The sequence below is a fragment of the Mustelus asterias genome, chromosome 11, assembly GCF_964213995.1.
Source record: "Mustelus asterias chromosome 11, sMusAst1.hap1.1, whole genome shotgun sequence".
In the NCBI taxonomy this organism is placed as follows: Eukaryota; Metazoa; Chordata; class Chondrichthyes; order Carcharhiniformes; family Triakidae; genus Mustelus; species Mustelus asterias.
This window is the reverse complement of record NC_135811.1, coordinates 10,462,762-10,477,794: the sequence shown is the minus strand read 5'-3', so window position 1 is coordinate 10,477,794 and position 15,033 is coordinate 10,462,762. Positions and strand designations below refer to the sequence as shown.

The following is a 15,033-nucleotide window of genomic DNA, read 5'->3' as shown; positions in this document are numbered from 1 at the left end:
CAGTGTGCTGTAACGGTGCGTCTGCCACAGAAACCCAGAGCCAGTGAGTGGAGTGTAACACCACTAATGTCTCGATTGGCTAAGAATCCTCGAATGGTGGAGCAGGCTGACAGGCACAGAGGTCTACTCCTCTTCTGATGTTCCTATATTCCTCCTGATTACTCCCTCTCCTTTCAGTAAACCAGTTAAACTGGGATCCGGTGCTCAGGATGTGAGTGTGGAAGTTCCAGTGCCAGTACTGGTTCAGTTGGTGGAGTATAATTTCCCCGAATCTGGGTGTCACCTTCTGAAGAAAGGATTTGCATTTGTCAGCCGCCAGCATGAGCTTCTCTCCGCAGCAGATTCCAGTGTTTTAGTCACATCCTGTTACTTCATCCTTGGTTTCCCTCCGGACCCTCTGATAAGGGGGACTTCGTGTGGGTCAACAACAACAACAACTGAGTGTGGGAGAACAACAACAATTGAGTGTGGGACAACACCAACTGAGTGTGGGACAACAACACCAACAACTGAGTGTGGGTCAACAACACCAACAACTGAATGTGGGACCGCAGCAACAACTGAGTGTGGGAGAACAACGGCAACAACAACTGAGTGTGGGAGAACAACAGCAACAACTGAGTGTGGGACCGCAGCAACAACTGAGTGTGGGAGAACAACAGCAACAACTGAGTGTGGGACTGCAACAACAACTGAGTGTGGGACCGCAACAACAACTGAGTGTGGGAGAACAACAACTGAGTGTGGGACAACAACAACAGCTGAGTTTGGTGCAACAACAACTGAGTGTGTGACAGCAACAACTGAGTCTGGGGCAATAACAACTTTCATTTATATAGCTCCTTTTTTTTATTTTCATATTCCGCGCTGAAGTTTCTGGCATTATTCTCAAACACAAGTGCCAGAATTTTAATGCCTCGCCCACCCGAGGCTCGTAAAATCCCACCCGAGGCCAACGTTCTGCGAGCCTCGCGTGCTCCGGTAAAATTCCAGCCGAGATCTTCTGACTCTGAGGCAGGAATGATACCGACTGAACCAGGACTGACACTTGGTGGAAATTCAGGCTCAATGTGTCCAACAGTACGGATAGGAACAGCACTGCAGAGCAAAAAGAACTGAGATAAATAGAAACCATTGAATGGATCAGCTGTAAGATCGACTTTATGCACGAATGTACAGGAGCTGGTTTGACGGGAGAAGTGTAGGAGAGGGCAGAAAGCTCAGGAGGAAGACAGGAAATGAGCAAAGAGACGTCAAGATGAGATGTCAACAATAAGAGGGTTTCAGAGTTTGGGAGGAATGGACACATGGAGGTCGTTCGCGAGGGAAGATCTTAAGGAGACTGAGGAGCAATTTTCCATCCACCTACCCACCCTGCCGAAAATCAGTGAGGGGACAATCTATCTCCCCTGCACGCCCCCTCCAGATTAAGAGTCAGCACCAGAATGAGACGCTTTAATAGTCTGGGAAACCATTTCTGAACTGGTCCTGAGGCTGAGAAATCCAGTCCTGGCTGTCCAAGTGCATGTGTGGAACACAAATCATCATTTTCAGCAATGGGCTTGAATTTCATAGAATCATAGAATCCCTACAGTGCAGAAGGAGGCCATTCAGCCCATTGAATCTGCACCAACTACAATCCCACCCAGGCACTATTCCTGTAACCTCACACCTTTACCTTGCTAATCCCCTGACACTAAGGGGCAATTTAGCATGACCAATCAACCTGACCCGAGGGGCGGCACGGTGGCACAGTGGTTAGCACTGCTGCCTCACAGCGCCAGGGACCCAGGTTCAATTCCCAACTTGGGTCACTGTCTTTGTGGAGTTTGCACGTTCTCCCCGTGTCTGCGTGGGTTTCCTCCGGGTGCTCCGGTTTCCTCCCACAGTTTGAAAGACGTGCTGGTTAGGTGCATTGGCCATGCTAAATTCTCCCTCAGTGTACCCGAACAGGCGCCGGAGTGTGGCGACTTGGGGGATTTTCACAGTAACTTCATAGCAGTTTAATATAAGCTTGTGACACGAATAAATAAACTTATCTTTGGAGTGTGGGAGGAAACCGGAGCACCCGGAGGAAACCCACGCAGACACGGGGAGAAAGTGCAAACTCCACACAGACAGTGACCCGAGGCCGGAATTGAACCCGGGTCCCTGGCGCTGTGAAACAGCAGTGGTAACCACTGTGCCATTGCCATCGGGTTTCTCTTTATCCTCCATCGCGGAAAACCCCAGAAACGGGGAGAAACGGCAAACAAGGCGAACAATCAGCAACTCCCCCCCCATGGGAGTTCAGTTCCAATATTGTGTCCATTTTATTTTCCTGTTGGGTTAAAGGTGGTGGGATTTTGTTTGTAACACTGGGATCAGTGTGAGAATGAACACTGGTGTCACAGGATGATCGGGACCACTTCACGCCAGGCCAATACTTCAACACACAAAGTGCTGTCTGTTCACTGGGAAATGTCACCAAATCAGGGTATGTGTTAGCTTGTCTCAATCACGAACATCCCTGTTTGTTAATTCTTCTCAGGCAAATAGCAGGCCTCACATGGCTTTGCTGGATTCGGATGACGTGCCATTCTATCGGCACTGAGCGATGCACAGTGTATTCTGTGCTGTTAAAATTGAACTGTAAATACACACAAGGTCAATTAGAGTTTACTGGCTGTTGGCAGGAAGGTTTTGCGGATTGCTTGATGCTTCTAAAGTCTGACTGCAAACTCCCCTCCCTGACACTAATGGACCTGTATTAACATCTCACTGAAGAAACCAGCTTTTTCAACTATTTGACTACCTACAGCGCAAAGTTCTCCAAAATGTTAGATACATCTCTCCAGGGGGCATCACGGTGGCACAGTGGTTAGCACTGCTGCCTCACAGCGCCAGGGACCCGGGTTCGATTCCGGCCTCGGATGGCCGTCTGTGTGGAGTTTGCACATTCTCCTCATGTCTGCGTGGGTTTCCTCCGGGTGCCCCGGTTTCCTCCCACAGTCCAAAGATGTGCAGGTTGGGTTGACTGGCCATGCTAAATTGCCCCTTAATGTCAGGGGGATTAGCAGGATAAATATGTGGGATTACGGGGATAGGGCCTGGGTGGGAATGTTGTTGGTGCGGCTCAATGGGCCGAATGGCCTCTTTCTGCTCTGTAGGGATTCTATGATTCTATGATTTGCCATCATCTCTCTCCTTTTCTGTGAGTGTCTCTGGTCGGAACTTTACCGGCACGCCAGGCTCGTAAGATCGTGCCCAGGTCAACGGAGAACGGAGAATGCCGTTCCGCGAGCCTCGCGGCCGTGCTGGTAAAATTAGGACCACTGCCTCTAATGTCTGCACACTTTGGCTGAAATGTTGCTGCCATATCGTTGGACCCGCAAGTCAGGGGCAATCTCGCCTTGACCGTTTGTAGGACATCCAAGATGCATTTGAGTTGCAGTCGGGGCTCCTGTTCCTTCAACAGATGGGCATCTGTCCTCAAGAGAGCTGCCAGCCAACCAGAGGGCTGGCACAGCTCTTCAGTCTCAGCAGTGCCAACAGGCGCAGTGGCCGCTGCTGAGTGTGTGCCCGGCAGAGAGGCTCATGGGAACAGATCGCCCTGCCAACCAGGGAAGAGGAGTCTGGGATTGCCAGGATTGATCAGGCAGGCCCCGGTAAGGGGCTGATGGTGGGGGTGGGGGTGTTGGTGAGGCAGCTGGCGGGGTTGCCGCTAGGGTGGTCACTATCATTGGGGGCCCCTCTATGGGCCACAGTGTGCCTGATTAGGAAGACCCTTCCCTCGTGATGCTGTGCCCATGGGGAAATTGTCAGTGTTCACCAGGCAGTGTCCACACATGGTGGAAGGGCCACCCACTGCTGGTAACATGCCAGCCGAGGGGGGTTGAGAGGACCTTACTTGACCACTTAAGTGGCTCAATTGGCCTCTGGGTCGTCCTCCATCTTCCCCAGACCTGGTAAAATACCGTGGCAGACATAAGGGGATGGGCACTGCATGCTCCCTCCCACCTCCCTCCCACCTCCCCTTGCCCCTTACCCAGTCTTATGCCTCTCTCCTTCTATCTCTCCAGTTTCTCTCTCTCTCTCTGTCTGCCTCAGTAACGTTCATAGGTACCAGGTGAGAATCTGACTGACCTACATCCCCACAACTAGGAGATAGGAATTATTTGGCCAGGTGAGGATCAATTAGCAGCAGAATCCTGGCACTAGGTCAGTAGCCCATTCTACTGATGTGTGATGGGAAAGTCAAATGAGAATTTATTTCCAAGTTAACAATTTACATGAAGCTATGCTGCTCAGATTTGAAGGCTGCACTTGTGGTCAGCTCTGAAGCTCAGGCAATGCCTCTTCAAAGCCTCTCGGATTGATGGTGGGGAAATATCTGGTAAGCGTGGAAAACGTACTTTTAATCAGTCTGTCAATTTTTGAGCAGCCTTGGTCTGCTGGGATTCTGGCAATGAGCTGCACAAAGACCCCCGAGGCGCCCCTAACCTACCCGACAAATCCGGCCGACTTATTCCAGCTGCCTCACAGTCTGGCACATCACCGGAACAAAAGCCGTTTGATGTCTATCTCTTCTCTTTCCCTCAGTTTTATTCTCCGAGACGGTGTGCGGTTTTCCTCCTCTTCTCTGAACCCTTTTTAGTGCAAATGGCACAAAGGCCAAATTGGAACCCAAGCCTGATCTGACCAACACAATTCAGAATCCGAGCACAGCCCTTGTCTGACGTTTAGCCCCCCAGCAACACCACTGGAATGAGGTGCTGCAGGAGGCGATGGCACAGTGGTCTTATCGCTAGACTGTGTGGTGAACCATCGTTGGTTCCCACTGGATAGTACTGAGCCAGGGTCTGGCCAGTACTACAGGGATGTACATATGTTACTGTTGGGTTGTGCTATTGTTGCTGTTGGGGTTAGGGTGGGGTTGTTACACCTCTGTACTGTAGTGTTGCGGCACATCCCAGTCGGGCTCCGCCTCCTGGGAGAGGTATAAGAGTCCCTGCTCTGGCCGGGACCCCTTCAGTCTGGGATAGTGTATATAATTACTGGCTGCTTCATTACAGTAAATAAAAGCCTTTCATTTACCGAGCTTCAGGCCTCGTGTTTGAGTAGCGCATCAGACTGTTAATCCAGAACCTCAGCTAATGTTCTGGGGACCCGGGTTCGAATCCCACCACGGCAGGTGGCGGAATTTGAATTCAATAAAAAATATCTGGAATTAAGAATCTACTGATGACCATGAAACCATTGTCGATTGTCGGAAAAGCCCATCTGGTTCACTAATGTCCTTTAGGGAAGGAAATCTGCCATCCTTACCCGGTCTGGCCTACATGTGACTCCAGAGCCACAGCAATGTGGTTGCTGTCCAACCAACTCAACTGCCCTCGGGCAATTAGGGATGGGCAATAAATGCTGACCAGCCAGCGATGCCCATGTCCCATGAATGAATAAAACTGTAAGAGCTTGTCATTTGCAGTGTGGCTGCTGTGTCTCCCACAATACAGCCGTGACCACACTTCAACAATATTTCATTGGCCATAAAATGTTTGGGGCGTCCTGCGGTCATGATAGGCGCTATTAAAATGCAGGTCTTTCTGGTAAGTCTACACTTGAAACTGCAGCAGAATGAGTTGCCCTCATAATTTGGCAACCCGAGCATTTGCGAAACACGACCTTGTAGCTATTGGTGTAGTGAGGAGTGAACACTAGCTCAATCTTGCGCAGGAGAGATGTTGCAGGGAGAGAGACACTGTGTCCTCACGCACACCCTTCGCTTGTGAATACAGTCTGGAGTGGCAGTAAACAAGATTTTGCCACCAGCCCCAGTTTGGTCTGCACGTGTGATTCTGCGTTCCTGTTCAGCGTTTGTTGTTGTCAACATTTCCTGGCAGAAAAGTGAAGAATAATTTTTGTCTGGCCCGAAGCAAGAGGATACAATTAAACTTGTTTAATCCCGACCGCAGCAGCCCCGTCTCTCCCAGCCCCCTCTCCCCCCAGCCCCCTCTCCCCCCAGCCCCCTCTCCCCCAGCTCCCTCTCCCCCAGCTCCCTCTTCCCCCAGCCCCCTCTCCCCCCAGCCCCCTCTCCCCCAGCCCCCTCTCCCCCAGCCCCCTCTCCCCCAGCCCCCTCTCCCCCAGCCCCCTCTCCCCCAGCTCCCGCTCCCCCAGCCCCCTCTCCCTCCAGCCCCCTCTCCCCCAGCCCCCTCTCCCCCAGCCCCCTCTCCCCCAGCCCCCTCTCCCCCAGCTCCCTCTTCCCCCAGCCCCCTCTCCCCCCAGCCCCCTCTCCCCCAGCCCCCTCTCCCCCAGCCCCCTCTCCCCCAGCCCCCTCTCCCCCAGCTCCCGCTCCCCCAGCCCCCTCTCCCTCCAGCCCCCTCTCCCTCCAGCCCCCTCTCCCCCAGCCCCCTCTCCCCCAGCCCCCTCTCCCCCAGCCCCCTCTCCCCCAGCCCCCTCTCCCTCCAGCCCCCTCTCCCCCAGCCCCCTCTCCCCCAGCCCCCTCTCCCCCAGCCCCCTCTCCCTCCAGCCCCCTCTCCCCCAGCTCCCTCTCCCCCAGCCCCCTCTCCCCCAGCCCCCTCTCCCCCAGCTCCCTCTCCCCCAGCCCCCTCTCCCTCCAGCCCCCTCTCCCCCAGCCCCCTCTCCCTCCAGCCTCCTCTCCCCCCAGCTCCCTCTCCCCTCCAGCCCCCTCTCCCCAAGCCCCCTCTCCCTCCAGCCCCCTCTCCCCCAGCCCCCTCTCCCCCAGCCCGCTCCCTCCTTCCCTTCCAGAACGAGAGGCCAAGTCTCTCTTTTCATGGAAATAGTCAACCGTTCGGAATTATTTCTTCCCGCGAACAGGACAGGTTCGGGACGCTTTAATGTTCCCTGCCCTACAGGAGGACTGTATAGAGCAGAGCTGTGGAAAAGCCAAGGGCAGCTGTTCCTGCTTCTATTGGATTGAATAGTCCAGTTTGCATCTCATATTCTGAGAGTTGCGTTTTAAACTTTTTATTTAAATGTCTTTCTGTATACCACGCTGATTACTAAAATCTACTAAGATTCACGGTCAGGGGAATTTCAGAATTGACAGGGGAGAGATACAAAAGTGTCCAGAGGGGCAATTTGTTCACACAGAGGGTGGTGAGTGTCTGGAACAAGCTGCCAGAGGCAGTAGTAGAGGCAGGTACTATTTTGTCTTTTAAAAAGCATTTAGATAGTTACATGTGTAACTGTCCAAATGCAGAATGGGTATAGAGGGATATGGGCCAAACGTGGGCAATTGGGACTAGCTTAGTGGTTAAAAAAAAAGGGCAGCATGGACAAGTTGGGCCGAAGGGCCTGTTTCCACGCTGTAAACCTCTATGACTCTATAACTATGACATGTTTTCACCCTCACTCTCACTCCCCTATCAGTTATCCTCACAGACAGAGAAACTGTCCAGTCCCCTGTCCCAGCTCCTGACTCCCTCAGTTAGGATGACAGGACGTTGCAGCCAGGAGCCCGGCCTGAGACATTCTGAATTAGAAAGTGATAAATATAAACACCAAGTAACCGTGGAAAACGATTTGGCCCATCTTAGTCCCTTCATCCAGCAACACGGTACAGTTCCCTCAGCGACCAATTGCTTCCTATACACCTTGCTCATTCAGGATAAAGCAGTCTCTTTAGTCAGGACCCCATCCACGGAATTCCTCCACCATCGACTCACTCTGCGAGCAGTTCCAGACTGAACCTCCTACCACTGAGAAGGGCAAAAGGTCATGGGAACTCCATCGCCTGCAGGTTCCCAAGTCACATGCCATCCTGATTTAGATAGACAATGCCATTCTGTCACTGTCACAGGGTCAGGTAACATTTGTGCCACACAATGCAATCTTCCGCAAAAGAAAGTCTAAACCAACTCCACTTGACGTTCAACAGCATTCCCATTGTCAAATCTGATCGACATCCTGAGGGTTACCATTGACCAGAAACTTAATTGTACCAGTCATATAAATACCTCACCTCCTGATGCCTCAGAACCTGTCCACCATCTACAAGGCACAAGTCAGGAGTGTGATGGAAAATTCTCCACTTGCGTGGATGGGTGCACAACACTCAAGAAGCTCTACACCATCCAGGACAAAGCAGCCATCTTGATTAGGACCCCATCCATAAACATCCACTCCCTGTGCTCCCAGTGTACAATGGCACAGCAATGTGTGCCACTTAAAGATGCACCACAGCAACTTGCCAATGCTTCATCGATAGCACTTTCCAAACCCATGACCTCTACCTCCAAGAAGGGCAGGGGGCTGAATATCCATGGCAACACCACCACCTGCAAGTTTCCCACCAAGATGCACACCATCCTGACTTGGAACTGAACCTCCCTTCCTTCACCGTCGTTGGGTCAAAATCCTGCAACTCCCTCCCTAATGGCACCCTGGGTGTACCTACACCATATGGTCTGCAACAATTACAGAAGATGGCTCATCACCACCTTCTCAAGACTAACTAAAATAAATGTTAATCAGTAAAAGCAAAATACTGCGGATGCTGGAGGTCTGAAATAAAAACAGAAAATGCTGGAAAAACTCTGCAGGTCTGGTAGCATTGGTGGAGAGAGAAACATAGTTAATGTTTTGAGCCTATGTGACTCTTCTTCAGAACTTGTCCTGTATTTTCTGCTGTAAATGTTAATAAATGTTGGCCTTGACATCAATGCTTCCGAAAGGGACTTTGAACCTTTCACTTCCATCCACATGTCTACATCTGATTGGGCAACTCACAAGTCTCTCCCATCCTGTTTATCTTGTCATTGATGTCATGTCTGTTCCTATCCGCTGTGATGACTTCAATCAGGCCATTGAGGTTGGCCTATTGGAATATGAACTCCCTGATTAAGGGGTCAATCGATGGGCCAATCAGGGAGTCTTTTCCTTGAATTTAACTGGGAGTGTCAGTTCCTCTGGCACTCCCGAAGATAGACTGCTGACTGATAGCACTCTGCGTACTGCTGTTGGAATTGTAAATCAAGGGATTTTGCTGAAGGGGCTTCTGCCTCTGAAGACTTATTACACCCCCCCACTTTATATTGTTGTACAAAGTCAAAATGAATCCATTGTGTTTCAAAGGCCCATCTCTGTGTTACTATTCACTTGTACTAACTCGATGTCCTCAGTACATCTGCCTGTTGCCTCAGTGCATCGAATTTAACATTTTCTCCCTTCTCCCCAAAGCTTTCTCCCTCTTCCCCACCTTGCCACCTCCTTCAGCCTTAATTTCTCTCACACACTTTTCAGTCTTCTCATTCTGATCTGGTTACCATTGGTGACAGGGCCTCCAATCATCTTGCCTCCCTACTCTATGGTTCTTTCTTCTTAAACCTCTTCACGTCTCGCAGTGATATTCTCAAAATCCACCTCATTGGCATTTTTAGTCGCCTAACATCATTTATTTTATTTGTAAATTTATCTTTAAGCTTATTCATTAATTACTTTTTCCTACATTTTATTTCCTTGCTGCAAAGTACCTTTGAATGTTTTCTACATTAAAGGCATTATATGAATGCAAGTTGCTTGTTAGGCAAGTACCAAGATTTGTGGGAAAGGCCTAATTGACTAATCAATGTGGTTCCCAGCCTGAGCTGTATCTGGTTGTTGGTGATGCGTCTGTACCTACTTTGCCTGTAACCCGTGAGCTCCATACGGTTGGAAGAGGTACTGGTGAACTGTCTTGTCCCTCAGCGTTCCAGCCAGCTTTATTTTCTTTCTTGATCTATGGAGATTGATGATGTAAATGGTGATGGATCCCCGTAGATAATTGTGACTGGAAAAGGAGTGAGACAGGAGAATTAGTTGCTGCAAAATGTGTGCTCTTCAGTGGCTCAAGTTGAACTGAAACTATTTTTTCATTATCACAAAATAAATCTCATTAATGGAAATCACAGGTCTCCTTCCATGGGACTGTTTTTATTTTCCTCATCACAGCATTTAACTATTTTCTGAATAACCTGAGTTTTTCTCTCACTCTCCTACTGGGAAAGCTACCGCCGATATTCATATCTTTCAGTGTTTCCCATCTACAATCACCTCTGTATCCGTGCACTTTTGTCTGTTAGTCTTGGCCTATCTTGAAATAGTGTTCAAGAGTAGCCTTTTCTATTCCATTTTATATCCAACTCAGCCCTATAAGATTCTCTTGCCTTTGGAACTTTCAATCTTGAGAGTTTTACTATATAGAAGTGTTGGCCTGGATTTTGCACTCTTTGCCCAACATTTCCGGCCCATCCCGCCAACGGGATCTTCTGGTCTATTAGGAAAACAAAAGTAGTTTTAAGGGATTTATATTCATATTGCTAAACATTAGGAATAAGTTATAGTTTTAAGTGGGTTCAGTTTAATGGTTCTGTGGCTGGAAGGGTAAAACCTATTGTTAGGGTCATGCTGGACAAAGGTGTTTGTATGTGTGGGGGTTTTCGGCCTTTTGGCTAAGATCAAGCGTTGGATCAATCCCAACATGGATTATCTTACCTTTACAGCTTGGACCTTGTTTGTTTCTCTTGTGGGGACCATGAATTGGATTTTGAATTTGGTTTTTGGAGCAAGCCGGGAGTGGATTTGGGTTTACCCGGTCTGCTCTGAGCATTGGCTTTGTTACTTTAAGAATGGGGTAAAAATATATTTAAATATCTATCCACTGGAGTTGACCAGTATAATACTATAGATATACATCTGTAGCCAATTCCACTTTGAAAGTTACTATTGAATCTCGATTAATAAGGGGATCAGGGGTTATGGGGAAAAGGCAGGGGAATGAGGATGAGAAAAATATCAGCCATGATTGAATGGCAGAGCAGACTCGATGGGCCGAGTGGCCTAATTCTGCTCCTATGTCTTATGGTCTAATCTGCTTCCAGGTGAATACTAAAGCTCTCATTTCCTGATTTGAAAAAGTGCAAGGAAATTTCCCAACATCAAAGCCAGCATTTATCTTTTAACCGACACCGCCAAAACCAATTGTGGGAAACCATTGTTAAGCTTATTGCCTGTGTGTGTGTGACATGCCTGGGCATGCCCCTGCCCGGCCCTGCCTGAGACTCCTCCCCCCCTGGTCCAGGTATAAAGGTGACTGCTCCCCACCCCCCTGCCTCAGTCTCTGGACCAGTTCATCGGCATGGGTGTGCTCCAAGTCTTTTGCGAATAAAAGCCTATTTATTCTTGCATACAAACTAGTCTTTGCTCGATTGATAGTGCATCACCAATGAACTGGCCACTTACGTTTCTGGGACCCTTTGTCTATCCAAATTCAAAAGTAATTTAGATAAGTAAGCTCAATAAATGGCAGTCTTTCTATCTCTCCAGCTCTCCTTAAAGAGCTGACCACACAGAATTGTCTTTCAATTGCTCACCGAAGAGATCAACCTGTAATCTTGCATCCAGGTGGTGAGTGTTGATGCTGTTCAACCATGGGAGGGGACACTACCACAGCATTTGATCCTGTTTTCACACACTGCCAACACACACACACACTTCACAGCAGGAGTAACTACGGTTGAATGATTTATTGGGTGAGGAACTGAAAGGCAACAAGTGTTCCAGTGTGAGCCAGCTCTTTAAGGTTGCATTTATTGATATTATGAAGCAAATTTTCAATATTCATTTCTGGCTGGGCCAGAATTTATTACCCCTCCCTGAGGGCATTTGAGTGTCAACCACATTGCTGTGGCTCTGGAGTCGCATGTAAGCCAGACCAGGTAAGGATGGCAGATTTCCTTCCCTAAAGGGTATTAGTGAACCAGATGGGCTTTTCCAACAATGGTTTCATGATCATCAGTAGAATTTTAATTCAAGATATTTAAATTGCATTCAAGTTTCATTGTGATGGGACTTAAACCTGGGTCCCTAGATCTTGCTCTGGATCTTTGCTAGTCCAGTGACAAAACCACTACGCCATTGCTTTAAGAGCAAAAGTTAAGAACAAGAACCATTGCTGATTTTCTCACCCACTCCCCAGCCCAGAAGCACTGGCCAGTTGCTGGCATGGCTGAGATCACTTGACTCTGCTGAGATCAGAATTGAATGTTGGACCTTTGTGATCTGAGTGTTTCCTTTCACTGGAAGGCGTTATTTGCTGTGAGCACCTTGATCAATCAAGCTCTCAGAGTCATTCTGGATTTGATTTTTTATAAATTCTCTCCCACATGTAGAGAGTGACGCTGAGCTGTTTAATGTATGTTCCCTCATTCTGAAGCCTTGTGAGTGATCTGATCTCATGCCTTTTCATTGACAGTGTCATCAGTGGACTGTGGAAATTCAATCTTTGAACATGTCCAAGACAGAAATCGATAGATTCTTGGATACGAATGAGATCAACAGATATGGAGCTAGCACAGGAATGTGGGGTTGTATTAGATGATCAGCTGTGATTCCATCCGGATGAGTGTGAGATGATGCACTTGGGCAGGATAAACAGGACAAGGAAATACATGACGAACGGCAAGACCCTGGGAAGCACTGATGATCAGAGGGACCTTGGTGTGCATGTACACCCATCCCTTAAGTAGGACAGGTGGGTGAATTGGTTAAGAAGGCATTTGGTTTACTTGTGTTTATTAGCCAAGGGATAGTTTAAGGGCAGGGAGGTCATGCTGAAACTGTATAAAATGTTGGTTAGGTCACAGCTGAGTGTTGTGTGCAGTTCTGGAATTCACATCATAGGAGGGATGTGATAACACTGGAAAGAGTGCAGAGGAGATTTACCAGGATATTGCCTGGGCTGGAGAGTTTTAGTTATGAGAGATTGGATAGATTGGGGTTCTTTCCCTTGGAGCAGAGGAGACTGAGGGGGAACCTGATTGAGATGTATAAAATTATGAGGGGCATACATAGAGTAGACAGGAAGAAACTTTTCCCCTTGGTGGGGGGATCAATAACCAGGGGGCATAGATTTAAGGTAAGGGGCAGGAGATTGAGAGGGGATGTGAGGAAAAAGCTGTTCACCCAAATCTGGAACTCACTGCCTGGAAGGATGTGAAGGCAGAGACCCTCATAACATTTTTAAAGTATTTAGACGTGCAGTTGCAAAGCCAAGGTATACAAGTCTATGGACCAAGTGCTTGAAAATGGGTTTAGAATAGTTGGGTTGTTTGTCTTAGATTGGCACAGACATGTTGGGCCAAAGGCCTTTTTCAGTGCTATATACCTCTATGACTCTATGATCTAATTGAATATCAGAGCAGGGTTGATGGGCTGAATGGCCCCACTCTTGCTCCTATCTACACACAGCTCCCATTAAATGGAAGTAATCTGATTGTTGCACCCTTTAGAATGATTGAATTTGGAAGTTTTTTTAAATTCTTGGGATGTGGGCATTGCTGGTGAGGCTGGCATCTAATGCCCATTGCTGCTTGCCCTGAGAAGATGATGAAGCAACTGCAATCGGCCACTTCAGAAGGTACTTTAGAATCAATCACATTGTTGGGGGAGCGGAGTCACAAATCGGTCAGAATGAGTCAGGTTGGCAGGTTTCCATCTGGGCGCTAGTGAAACAGATTTTTCTGATAGTGTGACATCATCATTGTCAATGCCAGCGGCTTTTAATCTCCAAATCTTTTTGAATTCAATTCAATTTCTCAAACTGCAATCAAGAGGTTTTAACTCAAGTTGCCTGGATTAGTAACAGAGTGACAGGGCCGCATGGCTACATAATTTAGTTTATTTCTGTGAGAGGGCAAATTCGAATGGATTTTGGTGGAATGGTTGAAGGGGGAAGCAGGGAAGGTGATCTGTGGAACATCACTGGGCAATAATCAATCGGATCATATGTTGAGTCTTTAGTTTGAAACAAAGAATTGTGAAATGACATTTTTTGCCTCTTTTTGGAATAGTCAGCAGGAGTATTTAGTGGGGAGCCGATGGCCTAGTGGTAATGTCGCTAGACTACTAATCCAGAAACTCAGCTAATGGGATCCCAGTTCAAATCCCACCACAGCAGATGGTGGAATTTGATTTCAATAAAATATATCTGGAATTAAGAATCTACTGATGACCATGAAACCATTGTCGGAAAAACCCATCTGGTTCACTAATGCCCTTTAGGGAAGGAAATCTGCCATCCTTACCTGGTCTGGCTACAGCAATGTGGTTGACTCTCAACTGTCTTCCAAGGGCAACTAGGGATGGGCAATAAATGCTGGCCAGCCAGCAACGCCCATGTCCCATGAATGAATATTTTTAAAAAGTATGTGTGCTTAAAATGAGAAGCTTGTTTTAAAGTGGGTTTTACTGGGGTCCATAGAACCATAGAAAATTACAGCTCAGAAACAGGCCTTTTGGCCCTTCTTGTCTGTGCCGAACCATTTTATGCCTAGTCCCACTGACCTGCACTTGGACCATATCCCTCCACACCCCTCTCATCCATGAACCCGTCCAAGTTTTTCTTAAATGTTAAAAGTGACCCCGCATTTACCACTTTATCTGGCAGCTCATTCCACACTCCCACCACTCTCTGCGTGAAGAAGCCCCCCCTAATATTCCCTTTAAACTTTTCTCCTTTCACCCTTAACCCATGCCCTCTGGTTTTTTTCTCCCCGAGCCTCAGCGGAAAAAGCCTGCTTGCATTCACTCTATCTATACCCATCAACTGTCTCTCAACTGTTGAGGGTCTTGGCAGAGTTGGTGAGAAGTTCTGGAGGACCATATATATAAACATATGCTTGGTCTTAATTCTCCATTTTGACTTGTGCCCAACAGCACAGATGACTTGAATATACTTCAGAGGACATTGAACCGCACCCCCCCCCAACCCCCCCCCGCCACTGTGTCATAGAACCATAACCCCTCCTCCCCCCCACATGCTGTATCATAGAATCAGAATGCAGAAAGAGGCCACTTGGCCCCTCAAGTCTGCACTGACTCTTACCCAGGCCCTATCCCTGTAGCCCTATCCTCGTAACCACACGTATTTACCCCGCTAATCTCTCTGACCTATACATATCTTGGGAAACTAAGGGGCAATTTAACATGACCAATCAACCTAACCTGCACATCTTTGGACTGTAGGAGGAAACCAGAACTATGACCACAACCCTA

The 15,033-nt window shown here is 48.2% G+C and overlaps 1 protein-coding gene across 1 annotated transcript in view; it reads right to left on the bottom strand.

Annotated features, from left to right (window-relative positions):
• Window positions 1-15,033, bottom strand: part of hpse2 (heparanase 2) — a 333,459-nt gene that overhangs the window by 25,528 nt on the left and 292,898 nt on the right. Inside the window, exon 11 of the mRNA XM_078223121.1 lies at window positions 9,623-9,769. Within this exon, the coding sequence (XP_078079247.1) occupies window positions 9,623-9,769 (147 nt within the window). The remainder of the gene's footprint in view (window positions 1-9,622; window positions 9,770-15,033) is intronic.